This window comes from Argiope bruennichi, chromosome 5, assembly GCF_947563725.1.
Source record: "Argiope bruennichi chromosome 5, qqArgBrue1.1, whole genome shotgun sequence".
Taxonomy (NCBI): Eukaryota; Metazoa; Arthropoda; class Arachnida; order Araneae; family Araneidae; genus Argiope; species Argiope bruennichi.
The window spans coordinates 104,667,905-104,684,972 of record NC_079155.1 but is presented as its reverse complement, the minus strand read 5'-3'; the positions used below and the strand labels follow the sequence as shown (position 1 = coordinate 104,684,972).

Below are 17,068 nucleotides of genomic sequence, written 5' to 3'. Positions count from 1 at the left end.
GCACAATGGAAGGCCACGCCTACTTTAGGGGAATCACATGACTGAAATGGGGCAATAGCAAATAGTTGTCCCGATGAGCAACCATTTGCTATCTTCCCATTGGGGTCACATGATGTTCCTGAGATAGGCGTGGCCTTCCACCGCGCACAACAGTTGCCCCGTGTGAGCACTGCCATGTCCTAGAGCGACTGAAATTTCACTTGTTCAGCTGCCGAATCAGGACATGGGCTAATCGATACTACTTTTAATTGTATTTTGAAATATAAATTCTCTGGGACATGATGTTTAAACTTAATTGAGTGGAGTATTATGAGAAACGCTATAAAAATCTAATTACAATCAACATCATGGATAAGGAATTAAAAATACTGATTTATATATTTGTTAAGGTTGCATTTTTTGCTTATCACTATGTCACATGGGTGAATAATTCTTTGTAGATAGAATTACGCGAAGAAGAGTATTTTTGTTATCGCCATTATCAAGTCCTTGTTTTGTTGAGGTCAAATTCAGATAAAGTTCAATTCTAGTTGCGTGAAGGGAAGTAAAAATAAATGGTCTGTATCATACTTAGATTTCATATTTAACAAAACTGAGTAAAGGACATTTATCGCTTAATACTTCTATTGCATAAATGGCCGATAATGGAGCTTGTTGTTCAGGATCGAATCTTGTGGTTGATGTCAATAATGAAGAAGATAATGAAGATCCTGGAGAGTTCGAGATAAGTCACTGGAATGAGGACGCGGAAGATGAAGAAACGAACGATTCCAATATTGGAGCGTTCAGCCAAGATGCTGATACCATCTCATATATGGACACATCACTGTTTTTGGAATTTCCAAAATTTTCAAAAGGCTTTAAGGCGTCTGACTTTAACGAATTTGTGCAGAAGTACGTTGGCGAGGAAAACGTCGTGAGATTGGAGAATTGGGGACATCCCAACGTATGGCTGATGCAGGTGGAAAACGAAGAAATCCGTGAAAACTTGCTTCGAATGTGGAAAACCAAAATTAAAAGTAAAACTTGTTGGATTAAACCTTATTATGAATACGAACTAAGAGGGTTTCTTCACTGGTTGCCGCATTTCGTATCTGATGATGACGTGAAAACGCAATTAGCTCAATTTGGAGATGTTATACTCTTGGAAAATGAAACTCACGAATACTGGAATGGTCAAATTATGAGTGACGTCAGATATTTCGGTTTGCGCCTTAAAGATGGTATGGTTAAGAACGACTTGCCCCATTTCCTGAAATTTGACGGGTATAGAACTTTGGTGATTGTTCGAGGAAGACAACCAGCATGCTTCCACTGTAGAGAGTTCGGTCATAGTAAAAGAGACTGTAAAAGATACAAGGAAAGATTGGATAAATATTGCAAGAACCCTGAAACCTCAAGACCCCGAACAAAGCCTCGTGGTAGGCGACACAAACCTGTCTCGGACAATGAAAATGACGATGGTAATAAGCATCAAGATAAAGCTAAATCTAATTCAGCAAGTACCAACCTTGCGCAGAAAGATGCTAAACACGTGAAATCTTGTCTCAAACGTACTTGTTCCTTGAAGAAACCGGCAGATGATAAAAAGAGTAAAGAAATACTAGCTATCCTTCGATCTCTTAAAGAATGGGAAGAATGCACTGTAGAAATGATGGAACAGGTATTATCAAATATAGAAACAAATTTGATGCACTCAATTCTACCTAAAATAACTGAAACGGAGGATGAATCTTCCGTGTTACTGATCGAAACAATGATCAAAACATCGGTAAATCAGATGAAACAAATCACTATTAGTATGATCAAGCAAACTTTGAATAATTTGAGAAATATTGTTGTCAAGCATTTTGGATTGGATTCCAATGAACCGCTCGAAAAACTTATCAGCAATTTTGAAGCAACTAAAGAAGAAAAATCAAGGCAAAAAGAAGTAAGATTCGTAGAATAGAAAACAAAAATTTGTAAGTTACACCTATTAAACAGTATAAAGTGCTTAATACTCTGTCGTATACTTAATGGCTCACATTAAGTAACGCGACAACGGAAAAAGAATTTCAAAATGTTATATTTCATATTCTTTTTTGAATTTCTGGAATCTAATTTTCCAGTTGATGAGATTGAAAAAGAATTTTATTCAAGGTTTTAAAAATGAAAATTTTAAGTTTGCTAATATACCGTACTTGAAAGTGGGTGGTAAATTCAGTTTATAAAAATGTTTTATATTCAAAATACTACAATTTTTACAGTTTTGGCACATCATGTATTAAAAGTGCAGTTTTATAGAATGTATCTTGAAATTCTCTGTTTGCTTGCTTATGTAACAAAACAAAAAAAATATCAATAAAAAATGTGTATTTAAAATTTTATATTTTAACACTGACTGCTGCGTGATTCACCTGCGATTCTCACCTAATATTGAATAATTTAATTAGATGTCATTTTCTCCAGCTAAAAGATAGTAAAGAAAGGGGTGACTTAATTAGATGGACGATCCGATTATCAGGCATGAATCTGGCAGCAGAAGAATTAAAAGGTAAGAATTTGATACCATATAATTAGTAAAGTAGTACGGAATTCCTTTAACTTAATATGCGCTCTTGTTTTTAGCAGATTTAAGGATTTAAATTTTTATATCTTTTTAAAAGCAAAGATTGTAAAATGATAACTCTTTTGTTACAAGCCAGTATTTTTTTTTTTCTTTCACCTTAGATCATATAGAACAACAGAATTTAGGAACGAAAATTTTTACATTATCTCTTCTATTCAGATTTCTGAACTAATACATAATTTTGAGAAGTCTTTCCTAAAGGCTTTTACATTCGTATGTTACATTTTATATGTTCTTCTTAATAATGTTGTGTAATATAGAAAATTATAATAGTCGTAGAATTGGGAAAACGCTCCAGACAAATATTTAGGAAATCGACTCTTAGGAATCTTCTTAATAATGTTGTATAATATAGAAAATTATAATAGTCGTAGAATTGGGAAAACGCTCCAGACAAATATTTAGGAAATCGACTCTTAGGAATCTTCTTAATAGTGTTGTATAATATAGAAAATTATAATAGTCGTAGAATTGGGAAAACGCTGCAGACAAATATTTAGGAAATCGACTCTTAGGAATCTTCTTAATAATGCTGTATAATATAGAAAATTATAATAGTCGTAGAATTGGGAAAACGCTGCAGACAAATATTTAGGAAATCGACTCTTAGGAATCTTCTTAATAATGCTGTATAATATAGAAAATTATAATAGTCGTAGAATTGGGAAAACGCTCCAGACAAATATTTAGGAAATCGACTCTTAGGAATCTTCTTAATAATGTTGTATAATATAGAAAATTATAATAGTCGTAGAATTGGGAAAACGCTCCAGACAAATATTTAGGAAATCGATTCTTAGGAATCTTCTTAATAGTGTTGTATAATATAGAAAATTATAATAGTCGTAGAATTGGGAAAACGCTGCAGACAAATATTTAGGAAATCGACTCTTAGGAATCTTCTTAATAGTGTTGTATAATATAGAAAATTATAATAGTCGTAGAATTGGGAAAACGCTGCAGACAAATATTTAGGAAATCGACTCTTAGGAATCTTCTTAATAATGCTGTATAATATAGAAAATTATAATAGTCGTAGAATTGGGAAAACGCTCCAGACAAATATTTAGGAAATCGACTCTATTGCAATTTTTTTTTTTTCGTTGTACATTAAAATGAATCGCTGCCTTCATACTTGAATAAGTTTGAATCTAATTATTTTCCCTATGGCAATGGCAAAGTGTTAAATTTGCTTGAGCTATTCTACATTTCTTCTTATGATTAATGCTCAAAGAATAGCCAAATTTCTAAAATGTATATGTAATTTTGCTTAATTTGGATACATTAAGGAAATACATTCAATAAATCGATTTCCTTAATGTATTTGAATTTATACGGCAAAATTTTTTTACACTTTTTATCACGGAGAATATACAATGAATTGGGTTAAATGGACGAATCCAAGAAAGTAAAGGCAATTTTATTTGAAAGTGTGAACTTCCGTCTTGGTAAGGGTTTAAATTCGATGAAAGCGATGGTTAATTGATATCTCATATAATTGAAGTTGTAAGTATTAGTAATGATCTGCTTAAATTTGCTTTTACTTCTATTGAAAATGAAAAATGGACTAATAAGATTTAATGCGATACAAACATATCCTCCAGCCATTTCTTCAACCTCCAATTGGGTATATTATTTGTAAATCTATCGATTATTATCCTAATTCAATATTAAAGTTTTGCTTAAGTTTAAAAAATTTGCGTTTTTTGAAACATGGCTCAAGTAATGAGATGTCCTAGTTAACCAGTGTGACTGTGTGATAATTTAAAACCAATGTCAGCATTATTCAGATCATTCCAAGTCTGGCCCTCAGGCTGAAATACAGTTAATTATGAAAGGTTAACTGGATATTTAAACGTTAATACCGCATCGAAAAGTTAATTATATATTTATAAGTAGAACTGGATTGATAGTTGGTTTTTCTCCATCAATTTGATAATGAAACTCGATTATATCCAATACTTTTACCCGATACTTTATTATGTGATATTGTCGAAAGTAATCGATTCTTCCCCTATCGATAGGAATCAAAACAATCTATTGGGGCCGCGGTGGCCTGGCGGTAAGGTCTCGGCTTCGGAACAGGAGGGTTTCAGGTTCGAGATCCGATTCGACTGAAGAACCGTCGTGTAAGTGGGTTTGGTGCACGCCAAACGTCCTCTCCTGGTGCGGCGTTGTGTGGAGAGAGAGGCACCAGCTCAGGTGTCGTCCCCGTCATCTGACAGCGGTTCAAAATTATGAGGTCCGTCCCCAAATAGTCCTAGTGTTGCTTTACAACGGGACGTTAATAAAATTAAATTAAACTTAAAGAATCTGTTAATCAATATTATATTAAAATACTTGTTGTCGATATTTACCTTCATCCAAATTGCCCATTACCCATCTTTGGTGAAACTTTTATTTTAATTTTATTCTTCAATTGTTTTTTAAAACATTATTAAAGGCTAAGGATTTTTATAAAACTTATAAGATTGATAATGAGTTCTTATTTTTAACTGTTTCATCATATTTATTATTTATATTTTTAATTTTAAAAATATAAATATTTGCTTTTATGGTTTTTTTTAATCGTTATGTTTTGAAAATTCTATTCATGCTCAACGCTTAATTTTTATTTATTTTCATATGGATTTACTAATAATTATTCTCTCGTTTGAATTACATATTTATTTAGAGTAAATAAATGTTTAAAGAAAATTATATTCATTTATTCGTCAGAAATCTTGTATACTTAATAAATATTTCAAGAAAATATAAGTATATACCTTAGAAATATTTTATTCCAGCTAATGGTAAGAAATAATATTTATAGGTAGTTATAACACATAATATACAAACTGCGTATAGTGCCACCAAGAAATAACGGCAGAATAGGATTGAGTGATATTGTAGAAATTCGATATATATATACAAATATCACATTAAAACCGTGCACAAATTAAATACGCAAAATTAAAAGAGGGCATTTTCTTACCTTCTTATTGGTTAATTCGAAAAACATATTATGAGCGTTCATACATATAACAAATTTTTGATATTTATATCTGTAATTATATCAAAGTTCCAAACAAATGAAATGACCGAAATCACTTGTGCATGCTTATGTGTCTTGAGTGCCCTCTTCGTTCTTATTTAGAAAGAAACACCAATAAAATCCCAATATAAAAGGAGTCGCTTGATTAGATAATTATACAAAACTGAAAACCAAACTAAGTGGAATCTTTAAGTTCTTACTTTCTTCTCTTACTTTTGAGTTTCATTTTAAGAATTGGATAACAATCACGGGAGGGAGAGGGAGCACTAGTGGCAAATCATCGCCCCCCCCCCTACTCCTAGAACAGAAAGGTTGAGGCTTTCGGATTCCACTCAAACCCAAATATGCAGCAATAGAACCCGTTAAATCTACCAGTGACAATTATCTGCTTTCTATTGCGGAATGGATATTTCGTGAAAAATGGACGGTTGATATGACGGCTTCATCTTTTGATCAAGGCCACCTTAATAAATTTGAGGTCCTTGGGTTTGGAATAATTTTGCACCCCAACAGGACTTAAATTAAGAATTCGAACACCAATGATCAACGAAAATACTTACTAGTAACTATTTTAAAATATTCTTTAATGAAGCCCTATATAGGGTGATTAAAGTATTAAATATGATGCATTGCTATATTAATCTACAGTGATTAATGTAGTACAAATTGTAATACAATGCGGCATAGTTGATTACAATTAATCACTTAATCTGTAGTGATTCAATATGATAATTATTATGTAGATGAATTAAGTAGGTAGTTATATATGAAAATACATACATGTACATGCATGGGTATACATACATACATACCGACATACATTCTTTTATTATACGCATTATTTAGGATTTTCTTACTAATTGTCAGAGAATGAATATTTGTGAACTGATATACCTACTTATAAGATATTACAAAATCGGTGCCTATAGTTTACATGTTAATTGCCGCATGTCTCACCTGTGATTCAAACCCTCTATCTAATAAATTATTCTTTCTCTACAGCATTTAAGATATAACAAACAAGAGATCATATAATTAGACTTGATTCAAATAATAAATAATTCATTCATAATTGTATATGCCTTAAATAAATTTTTACTTTTAAGGTATTTAAAATTATAATTAAATACGTTTTTTGGTCTAAAATAAAATCAAATAAAATCGGTACAGTAAACCCAAAATCACTTTTCGTTAAATAGTGCTTTTGGGCTTCAGCCAGTTACCTCATTTGATGAAACAGCTTTGTGTATTTAATTACAATTAAAAAATTCTGAGATCCATACCAAATTAGCCCTTGTGGAGATTTAAAACAGCACATTAACCGCTTAACTGTTTTGCCCGTATGCCGCACGTGCATCGATTTATCGAATTTTGATAGTTAAAGCAAATAAATAAACCCTTCAGAACGATTATAATTCAATATTAAAATTACTTCGAATACATAGATGAGTGAAATATTCAATGCGATTTCCATTTGAATCAAAATAAAATATTCCGAAAATCTTATTAGATACAAAATCTTATAGATTAGACTTATTCATCTTATTAGATAGTAAAGAAAATAAAGCAATTAAGTGGTTAATCAAGAATATTAAACTAAATTAAATTATTAGACTTTGAATTTATGGCTCTATAAATATTTCTTTAGTGCATTTTTGAAAAGCAAAATCCATTTAATTTGATTCATGCGGTCAGCTATTTTCAAAAGAGAATTTGAAGAAAATGTACCATGTTTTAAAATAGACATTTTCTTTCACGAGATGTATTTTAAAATCTAATATATTCTTAATTTTCGCATCATTTAGCTTATAATTCAAACATTTCATTTCTTAAATCCTTTTTTTTTTTCTAATTTTCAAATACTGTAATTTATTATCATATTTTTGAAATGTGTATTAGAGCATTCCTATTTATCATATGAATTTTTTTTTAAGTTCAAGGAAAATAAATTATATTTATGCTCTATATGGAGTTTAAAAGCTTCTAAAATTTTTAAATTGAAGCCAAATTCAATTCATGCATTTCATAAAAGCTCTTAGATGAAAATTAAGGTAGAGCATCTCAAATAAAATTTTGAGCATTAGTGATTTTTTTTTTTTGTTTAAATTAAAAGATTTCTTAGAAATATTTTGACAGAAAGAAGAGAAGAAATTTTTCTGGTGCGAAGTCTTATTTTCTATCATAAGCTTCAAATTTCGACATTTTATAAGCTTCAAATTTCGACAGTCATATAACATGCACTATTATAGAGACCTTCCATCATTTCGTTTATTATTGTAGGAATCTCTAATTTTCTGTCAGTTCCTGTGAAGTTTGAACTTTAAAGTGAAGTGGATGTGATTTTTCACTTATGTGAAGTAGTTTTTGTTTTTTGTTAAATCAAAACATATTTTTAAAAAATATGAGTACAAAAAACATAATCGTTTAACATTGAAATTTTATGTGAACTACAGGATATTTTTTTAAATATAATTTAGGCAAAATATCAAAGAATCACTCAATAAAAATTTCTCTGGTTCATCAAAATATTTGGCATTAAATGTTAACTGACTTTTAGAATCGAGAGCGAGAGATTTATTGCTGGAATCTGGTTAATAAACAAGTGCTGGAAACCATTATTTTTTTTCCAATTCATAAGTCAGTCTATTTAAATCATTGCGTTCTAGAATAACCGCGTTTACTTGCTTATGGAAGAACAGACCTATAGACAGCCAACCTTTTTAGGAATTTGTCATATAATTAATCATAATAACTTTTTGACGAATTTGATACGCATATGTACTGTAGATGTGCCGGCGTCCTGGCATAGGGGTACGCGTCTTCCCCGTGATCTGGGCGTCCCGGGTTCGAGTCTCGGTTTGGGCATGGTTGTTCTTCTGTTGTTCTATCTGTGAGATGTGTGAATGTACCCTCCTGTAAAAAGGGGTTGTGCAAGCGAATGAGTGATGCGTGAGTGGCAAAGTCGTACTCTTGGCCCTAGTTGGCGCTGCTATAAAAAATAAGAGACGTTCCTCCTCAGGCTTAAATCGCTGTCTTCGTAACAGTGGGCTTGTCAGTGGCAAGTGCCATAAGAAACAAACAAACAAACAACTTTAGATGTTAAATCTATGTACCAATTTTATTTGTCCAGCTGTTACCATTTTGTACTTATCTTGTAAGCTTATACTCACGCAGCCGGATCGACTTTCCTCCAAATGGATTTCATTCAAAATTTGATATAAATCTATAAAAAAAAATGGAGTAAAGAGCGCAAATCAATTTTCTTCCGCCTAGCTTAACCCTTTAAAGGGCTATTTTTTTCTAGTCATATTATGTTAAAATATCTTTAGTCTTGAAATTAGAATAAGAAAAGGGATTCATTTAGCTTATTAGATAAATTTAATTTGATTCATTAATTAATTTGGTTAATTAATAATTAAGTGACAAACCAAGACTTGTCTGAGATAAAGAACTGAAGCATCTAAGTTTCTGACTTACTAAAAAAACTTTGTCATTACTTATGCCAACCTAATAATTTCATACAAAGATTGATAAATTTGGTGGGAAGCATACTTCCCATGGCCCTAGAAAGGGTTAAACGATTCCAGTTTTCTAATTCACAGACAGACAGACACACATAATTCCAAAAGGGTGGTTTTTGGACTCATAGAAATCTGAGCACTAAAAATGGTTCTGAGTATTAGTAGATGCATCAAAATCTCCAGTTTGAATTTGTGATGATTGCAATACTTTCGTTTCGTATACTACATACAAGAGAAAATAAAATTTTCATATAAATCAGTTATATATAATAATACAAAATAATGATGCAATAATACAGAAATATTCAAAATAGAGCATGCAAGCAAAGTAAAATACTTTATGTACACGTAATTAATTTTCCATGTAATGTACGAATGAAAAAAAATCTAATCATTTAGGGAATTTGTTTTACAGGTAATTCCAATGTTTGAAATGACTTAGAAAATGAGACTATACCCCCTCCCTTTTAGCCATAAAATACTGTTATTATTTTCCTGTTGATGTTAAGCATTAAAAAGCTAATTTACATTGTAATTAGTCTTTACAACCAAGAAAAATTTGTCCTTGTTGTTCAATAGTAAATTAGATAAATTTATGAATCGATAATATTAAAATCATATTACTTTTAATATGAATAATGAACTTAATTCAGGAACTAATGTACAAAAATTATTTCAAAGAAAATTTTTTAACACGTTTCCTTTTTTGTATGATTTTTTGTTACCAACTCATATTGCTATCAGTTTTGAAATCAAGTTACCAAAAATCCAAATGATCCGAATAAAAAAAATTATTCCATACAAATGCTAAACGGACCGCGTTCTTGGCAGCTAGCCGAAAAACTTTGCAATTCATGGCAAAAGATATTGACGACGTAAAAATAGTAACAGCAACAAAATCTGTATAAAGAAATTTCTCTAACAAAACGCACGTCTGCTTTATTAAATCATAAATCTTGGACTTGGTTCTTATATTGGATATTCACGTAGTGCAACGCACGTCGTTTGCGCGACTTAATATTCTAAAAGTTTTGTTTAAAAAAAAGAAAAGGAATTTTCTTAAAGAACGGAAGGCTGGACTTCGTTGGAAATTGATTTAAAATATAAAGCTACTTTGTGAAAGTTGACTGAAGAAATATCACCCAAAAATATGTTCCCTGGACTATGTGGAACTGCAGGAAAATGCTTTAAAGTAAGTGATAAAAAAAGGAGGTAAAATGTATCCCATACGAACTCGAATCTACTTTTGAGAATAAATCTTTGGAGAAACACTAACAAAATGGTACTTTCCTGACGGCATAAAGTTAGTAGCAGAGAAATTTTCTGTTAGAATAAAGGGTAAGTTTGCGAATTGGTGAAGTCATAAGAAATCAGCTCCATTGCTTACTTTTACGAAGCAAGTTTCAAGTACAAAGAATATTTTTTCCTTATATTTAGCAAGTTATTTAATTCACTTAAAATAAATTGAGTGAATTAAATGATAGAATTTAAACTGTGAGAAGAAATAATCGACTCATTTATTGCTCACTTAATTTTGCAATTAATTCGCTCATTTTATTGATGGGGGAAATAGGTGTAATGTCACAGTACAGCTTTTCCGAAGATGCAGACTTGCATTGTGATAGTTTAGGTTTTTTTTAAAAAATGATGTAACTAGTTTAAATTCATTGAATTTAGAATCGATTTCACTCCACTTCTCACAAATTCCACTCTCCCCTGAAGCATTAAAGCTCACAGCTCTCGTGCTGCCATTTGTACAATTTTATAGCTTTCAATCATCTAATTTATGCCTTCATAGCATGACGACTACATTCTTTTAAATTTGCTGCGTCAGAGCTGAAAGTTGGTGTGGCCTTTTAAATAAGTGTTTTTGTTTTTTTTAATAAAACTATACAGTTGTCGCTTGTTGATCATGGGTTAATAACGATCAACCGGTACTACTAATCAAAATTAAGAGGAAATGATTTCCCTTACCTGAATGCATAGGAAATTTGTCAGTTCTAGGGATCAACCATTTGCTTGTAGTGATTCATTTCAATGTCCAGGTATTTGGACATGTAAGTTTTACTAGGATTGATCAAAAGTATATCTCTGGTTCGTTGAAAAGTCAGTTGATTTTTTTAAAGACGATTATGAGAACTGGATATAAATTGGAAGTTAACTTGCAAAGAAACTGCAGAAGGTACAATTTATCATGCACAGATGAATCAAAGAGATGACGGCTTATAGTATGAGGATAATGACGATGAAGAGGGACACAAAAGGAACCATCATAAGTCCACGAAATTCTGTAATCTTCAACCCTTCAACACTTATGAACAATCCAATACATGATTCGTATGAAATGCTGAACATGAATCTTATGAAAGATTTTCAAACGACGAATGATCTTTCCTTTAATTTTTTAAATCTTTTCTTCATTATCCCTTTGAAATCTGATGATACATACTTATTTTCCAACATTCAAGTTACACCATTTTATTTGTGATATCCGTAATCTGAACTACCTTGCACATAGGCGTATTTCATTTTAGAACTATTTTTTAGTCGAATGTATCATAAAGAAAGGATTAACATCGAAAATTGTAAAACATTTTGAGCCAATTTTGACACCATCTTGAGTATATACACTTCGTTGCTCCCTTCTTTTGCAGATCTCCAGCTTGAAATGGAAAGCATAGATTTGACAAGTATTTAGTCACTATTCTTTCTCTAATGGAAATTCAATTGTGGACATCAACTTGAAAAATCGACTTTCACTGAAAACCAGGAGCAAAAGGAACGAAATTCTTTACTTTCTTTACATTCTAAAGTATTCATTTCAATCTGGAGATACATGCTTATGTTCTATAAGTTTATCTGTGATTATATTATCTGAATTGTCTTGTAAAACGAAGCATTTCAAAGAACTGTTTTTAATCGAATATATTGTACTGAAAAGATTAACATCAACGAATGTAGATAATATCCATGAAAAACTTCCACAAAAAATTAGGAACAAAAGTAATAGAACTCTGGCTGACTTCTGAATGACTTCCACTAGAGGTTCCAAGTTTACTACTTTACCTTGTTCATAACTTCTATATTGCTACCACCAATTGTCGTAATGCACTACAAGATTTCCCATCAATTCCACAATCCACACACACAAAAAGTGCTTTCGTTTCGAGATATTTTCAAGAAAAGTTTTATAAAAATTAACTTCCTTGCAGCTTCCAAAATCACTCTCGAACCAGAAGACAAATTACCTCCTGAGTAGAAAATAGCCGCGTCACCTTATACCTGAGAGCCCAAAGTAACTTTAATTAACTTTCTAATTCCTCCGAGTCTTTCGAAAATGGACACTCGAGCCGGCAACTTTTAGAGCCCGGGGATTATTGTGTTGGGTTACGAGGGGAAACTTATCGCGCCGAGTGTCATTAAGTGGTCGTGACAGCCCTTTTAAGAAGGGCGCTTTACACGAGAGTTTTACAGAAACGCTCGCGTCCCTTAAATGTTAAGCGACGTTTTATGAGGGAGTTGGTGTTGGTGGAAGGATTTCACGTTGTGTTGCTATTGATGGAGTAGACAGCGATTAAGAGCAGGGGAAAATAGAGCTTACATTAAGACAGGGCTTCTTAAATATATTTCGTCCTTAACTTTATTTTCCTTCCAAATATGTTAAGGTCTATAGAAACGGAAAATTATAAAAAGAAAAAACGTTAATGAATACTAAATGGAAGTACATTTAATATTGAATAGTTATTCGATGTTTAAAAAAATTTTTAATTGATGGTTCAACTAAGCTCATTCCTTAAAATTGATTTTCTATTATCTTATGAGGCGATATTGATGGTGGTTTTAAGATATCTATATAATCTTATTATTTTTTTTTAATTTTTAAAACTAATTTTGTTATTGATTGATTTTAAAAGAATTTGTGAATACGTTAGTTTGAATTAATTTAATGCAAATGCAAAATAGTTGTAATTGTCTTTATTTGATTTGCTAAATTAATATCTCTCTAAGGGCTGTAAGACACCATTTATTGATTGATATAGTAAATTTCAACTATATTATAATAATGAAAGCAATACTTCAACCGGCGTCTCAAGTTTTGAAATTCCATAACACACCAATTATGAAGATATTTAAGTCCAGCGAAACTTGAATTAGCTCACATAAGCTCCAAATCTTCACTTTCTAATTCTTTAATTTCTAATTAATTTCTAATTCTTTCTAATTCACACACTAATAATTTCTAATCTACGATAGAGATACGAGATTAGAGAGTGATAAACTTTATCACAAACTTTTCGTGAGTCTGCAATTTTGAAAAAGCAATTGCGGTAATTTAGAAATATCAATCATGTTCATGTCCATGAGTTTCATCTGGTTTATTAACTGTATTTGATTTTCTGGAACATAATATAACAAATACAAACCATGATTCTCTCGAATGCTTCAATGCCTATTAAATTTGATTAAGAATGTTCAGATGTCTTTATGAGTGTTGATTATTAACTTTTTCAAGGACGCTGAAACATATCCGTGTTTATTTTTTGAGGGATAATTATTTTAAGTTGTATACAATAATTAAAAATTTGCTCGAGAATTGATTTATTATGAAATATCTCAAACAAAAATAAAAGAAATATCATGATAGGGCTACCCGTTAGTATTTTAACCCTTTCTAGGGTCATGGGAAGTATGCTTCCCACCAAATTTATCAATCTGTGTATGAAATTATGTAGGTTGGCATAAGTTCTGACAAAGTTTTTTTAGTAAGTCAGAAACTTAGATGCTTTAGTTCTTTATCTCAGACAAAATAACGTTTCTTGATTTATTACTTAATTATTAATTAACCAAATTATTTAATTAATCAAATTAAATTTATCTAATAAGCTAAATGAATCCCTTTTCTTATTCTAATTTCAAGCTTAAAAATATTTCAACATAATATGACTAGAAAAAAATGGCCCTTTAAAGGGTTAATATATTTGATAATCACTGCTTTGGAAATATTACTTCAACATCTCAAGTTTCTTTTTACATAAATCCACAAAAAAAGCAAAAAATGTGTTTGAAAATCATTGTAATTTTAATAATTGTCCTTTCAATAATTTTCCTTACTGATTCAAGGAATGAATCCGTTCTTTCTGTGAAATAAGTTTTTCTCACCAAAATATGAAATATTTTGGGAAAAGTTATTCAAATTAAAAAAAAAAAAATTGTACATTCTTACTTTATAATCTCATAAACACCTACTTTATCTTTATATTTTACCACTCTCATAATTCAAAAGAAAATTACTTTCTGGAAAAGATAATGCTTGCAATTAGCAACATTTCTCTATGCTTTTTTTTTTTTTTTTTAAATTTTGCTTTTCTTTTGGTGAAATTGATAAGATTGTCTTTTTACTTCATTCAAAAATAAGCAGCAACTATGCTTAGATTTCTTCATCCTGAAAATAGCATTCTTATTTACAGGGTGATCCAAATGAAAGAGAATAAATTAAAAGATTTCTTTGAAGGGTACCAATCTTATCTAAATTTTATATAAAGGTTTTTCTGAGTATTCCGTTTCAATTTTTTTAAAAAAAATAATACAGTTTAGTTTATTAGTTTAAAGAAAAAAGCTGATAGATTATTGACATATTATTAGTTATAGAAAATGTTTAAATAAATAAGATTTTATCCTTTCTCAGATGCAATTTATATGAAGAAAATGACTATTTGAAATCTATAGCTATATAATTATATTTCACGAGTTTATATAAATAATATTGCATTGCTTTTAATCAGGCAAAATTCTTTTACATCAGACAGATGATTTATGTTGAAACCACGCTTGACAAAATTTTTAAAATTATTTTTTTATATATAATTAGCGCCCTCTTTCAAATCAATAAAAAATAATTTTTACGAGAATTTTTTCATTTGTGTTATTACATGAAGACTAACATTAAGTTTAAAAATAAAAAAGGTATGTGAAATGTAGTGCGTTTCAACAATTACATCAATTTCAAATTGTAGTTTGTCATATTTGTAAAAAAAGATACATAAATGTATGTGTACGAACACAAATGTAGTTTCAAATACTATTTTTATAGTAATCATGTGTTTGTAGGCTTTATGCAAAAAGTATTCTGAACAATTTATAGTTTTTCAAACAATTATAGTATATGAACAATCTATTGTATCATGTATTATGAAGGATAGAAGTAAAAAAGAACCGACAGAATTGTACAAATTATTTCAGATTAAGGTATCCTACTACGTTAAAAACACTGGTTTTCGACCACATTGGCGAATTCTTCTTTTATTATTATTTCTTGTAGTTCAGGCTTTCCTCCTTCCAAAATAGTATTTTCTAGGAAAAGGAAGGTCTGACCTATCATTCAGGAGAATTTTAAACAATTTTTTAGCTAAAATATTTCTTTAACTTCAATTTTCTCAAACTTTAATTTTCATAAAAATTCTCCACCGTTAACATGATATCTCAAAAACTAATAGAAGTATTTACATAAAAATTTCAGCGCGTGTTTTAAATAATATGGATAATGAAATGAACCAAAAGTTTTATTGTTGGTGAAATGCTTTTTCATTTATAGGTATTTTTAGAAAAATTAAGTTGTAAATTTATGGAAAAAATGTATATATACGTACGTTTTTACCCATAATTTCTTTGAATCTCAAAATGTTTCTTAGATTTTGGTTCATCTCATTCATCATTATATTCTATAACTTGTGTACAAATAAAAATAGTATAGCTGCATTACAATTTTGTGTAGAGTGTTAACCGTTTAGGTTAAATTTCATTAAAATTTACTACAAATTTTCCTATTTCTCAAAATATACTATATTTCCAAATAATTTTTTTTGTATATATAGTGTTTATAATTGACAATACATCTAAAAACCATAAATAGATTTAAAAAAATCCAATTTTTCAAAAATATTGCTTCGAACGTAGTCGGTTACCTTAATACGAGTTGAGACAGTGAAGCTACGGAAGTATCATCAAACACAAAAAAAATATCATGTGTTTGATTACAATATTATGTGATCAATTGATTATCTGTCACCCATTGATTGTTTTATCAATGATTGGTGCAAACCATCAATGCGTGAAGAAGAATCCAGCTCTGATAAAAACATAAAATTTCAACATAAATTGGGAAGAGAAAGACATGCATTTTAGAAAATAAGAACAGTGGGGAAAAAAAAACTTCCGGATACAAACATATGTCAATGCAAACAGCTGCTTTTTTTATTATTTGTTGTTGTTTACATGTTGAATATTCTGGGTGGTATGCTTTGGTATGCTATAAAGAAAGAAAAAAAGTAATGAATTCCTACCACCTTTTGTATGTTCTTATGACATAAAAATATTGTATACATTCTACTTGCATATTTCAAATATTTTCCAGCGTAAATCCCGGGTAAGCGGATATATAGTACTATTTAGTTTAGTATTGTAAACTGCTGAATTCTGTTACTGAATTATGGTTACTTACATGATGGGTGAGCTATGGTATTGGAATCTAAATTATAGACTAAATAGATATTTCAATTAGAAATTCTGTTATTGTTGATATAATGCCTCAGAAAGAATTCATAATTTGGCATAAACATTCAATGGTTAAATATTTTGGCAATTATTATTATTGTTGTTGTTGTTGTATTTTTATTGTTTTTACCTTCTTTTTCTTTTGGCTCTCTGAGCTGCTCTCAATATGAAAGGAGAAAAACCAAACAAACAATTAAGAATAATTTAATATTTAATAAATAGTACTTGTTTTAGTACATAAAAATTTCGTTACTGTTTGATCAAGGGCGAAGCGAAACGATTAAACGAGAAAACGATTAAGAAGGAACTATATTCACCTGAAGATATAACTCCCAAAGACGTAGATTTCAC

At 30.2% G+C, this 17,068-nt stretch overlaps 1 protein-coding gene across 1 annotated transcript; it reads left to right on the top strand.

The window, feature by feature from the left end:
- Window positions 1-316: 316 nt before the first annotated feature.
- LOC129969078 (uncharacterized) lies at window positions 317-2,236 on the top strand. The gene has a single exon (XM_056083488.1). It carries the CDS (start codon window positions 635-637, stop codon window positions 1,949-1,951), a length of 1,317 nt encoding a protein of 438 aa, XP_055939463.1. The 5' UTR covers window positions 317-634; the 3' UTR covers window positions 1,952-2,236.
- Window positions 2,237-17,068: the final 14,832 nt, after the last annotated feature.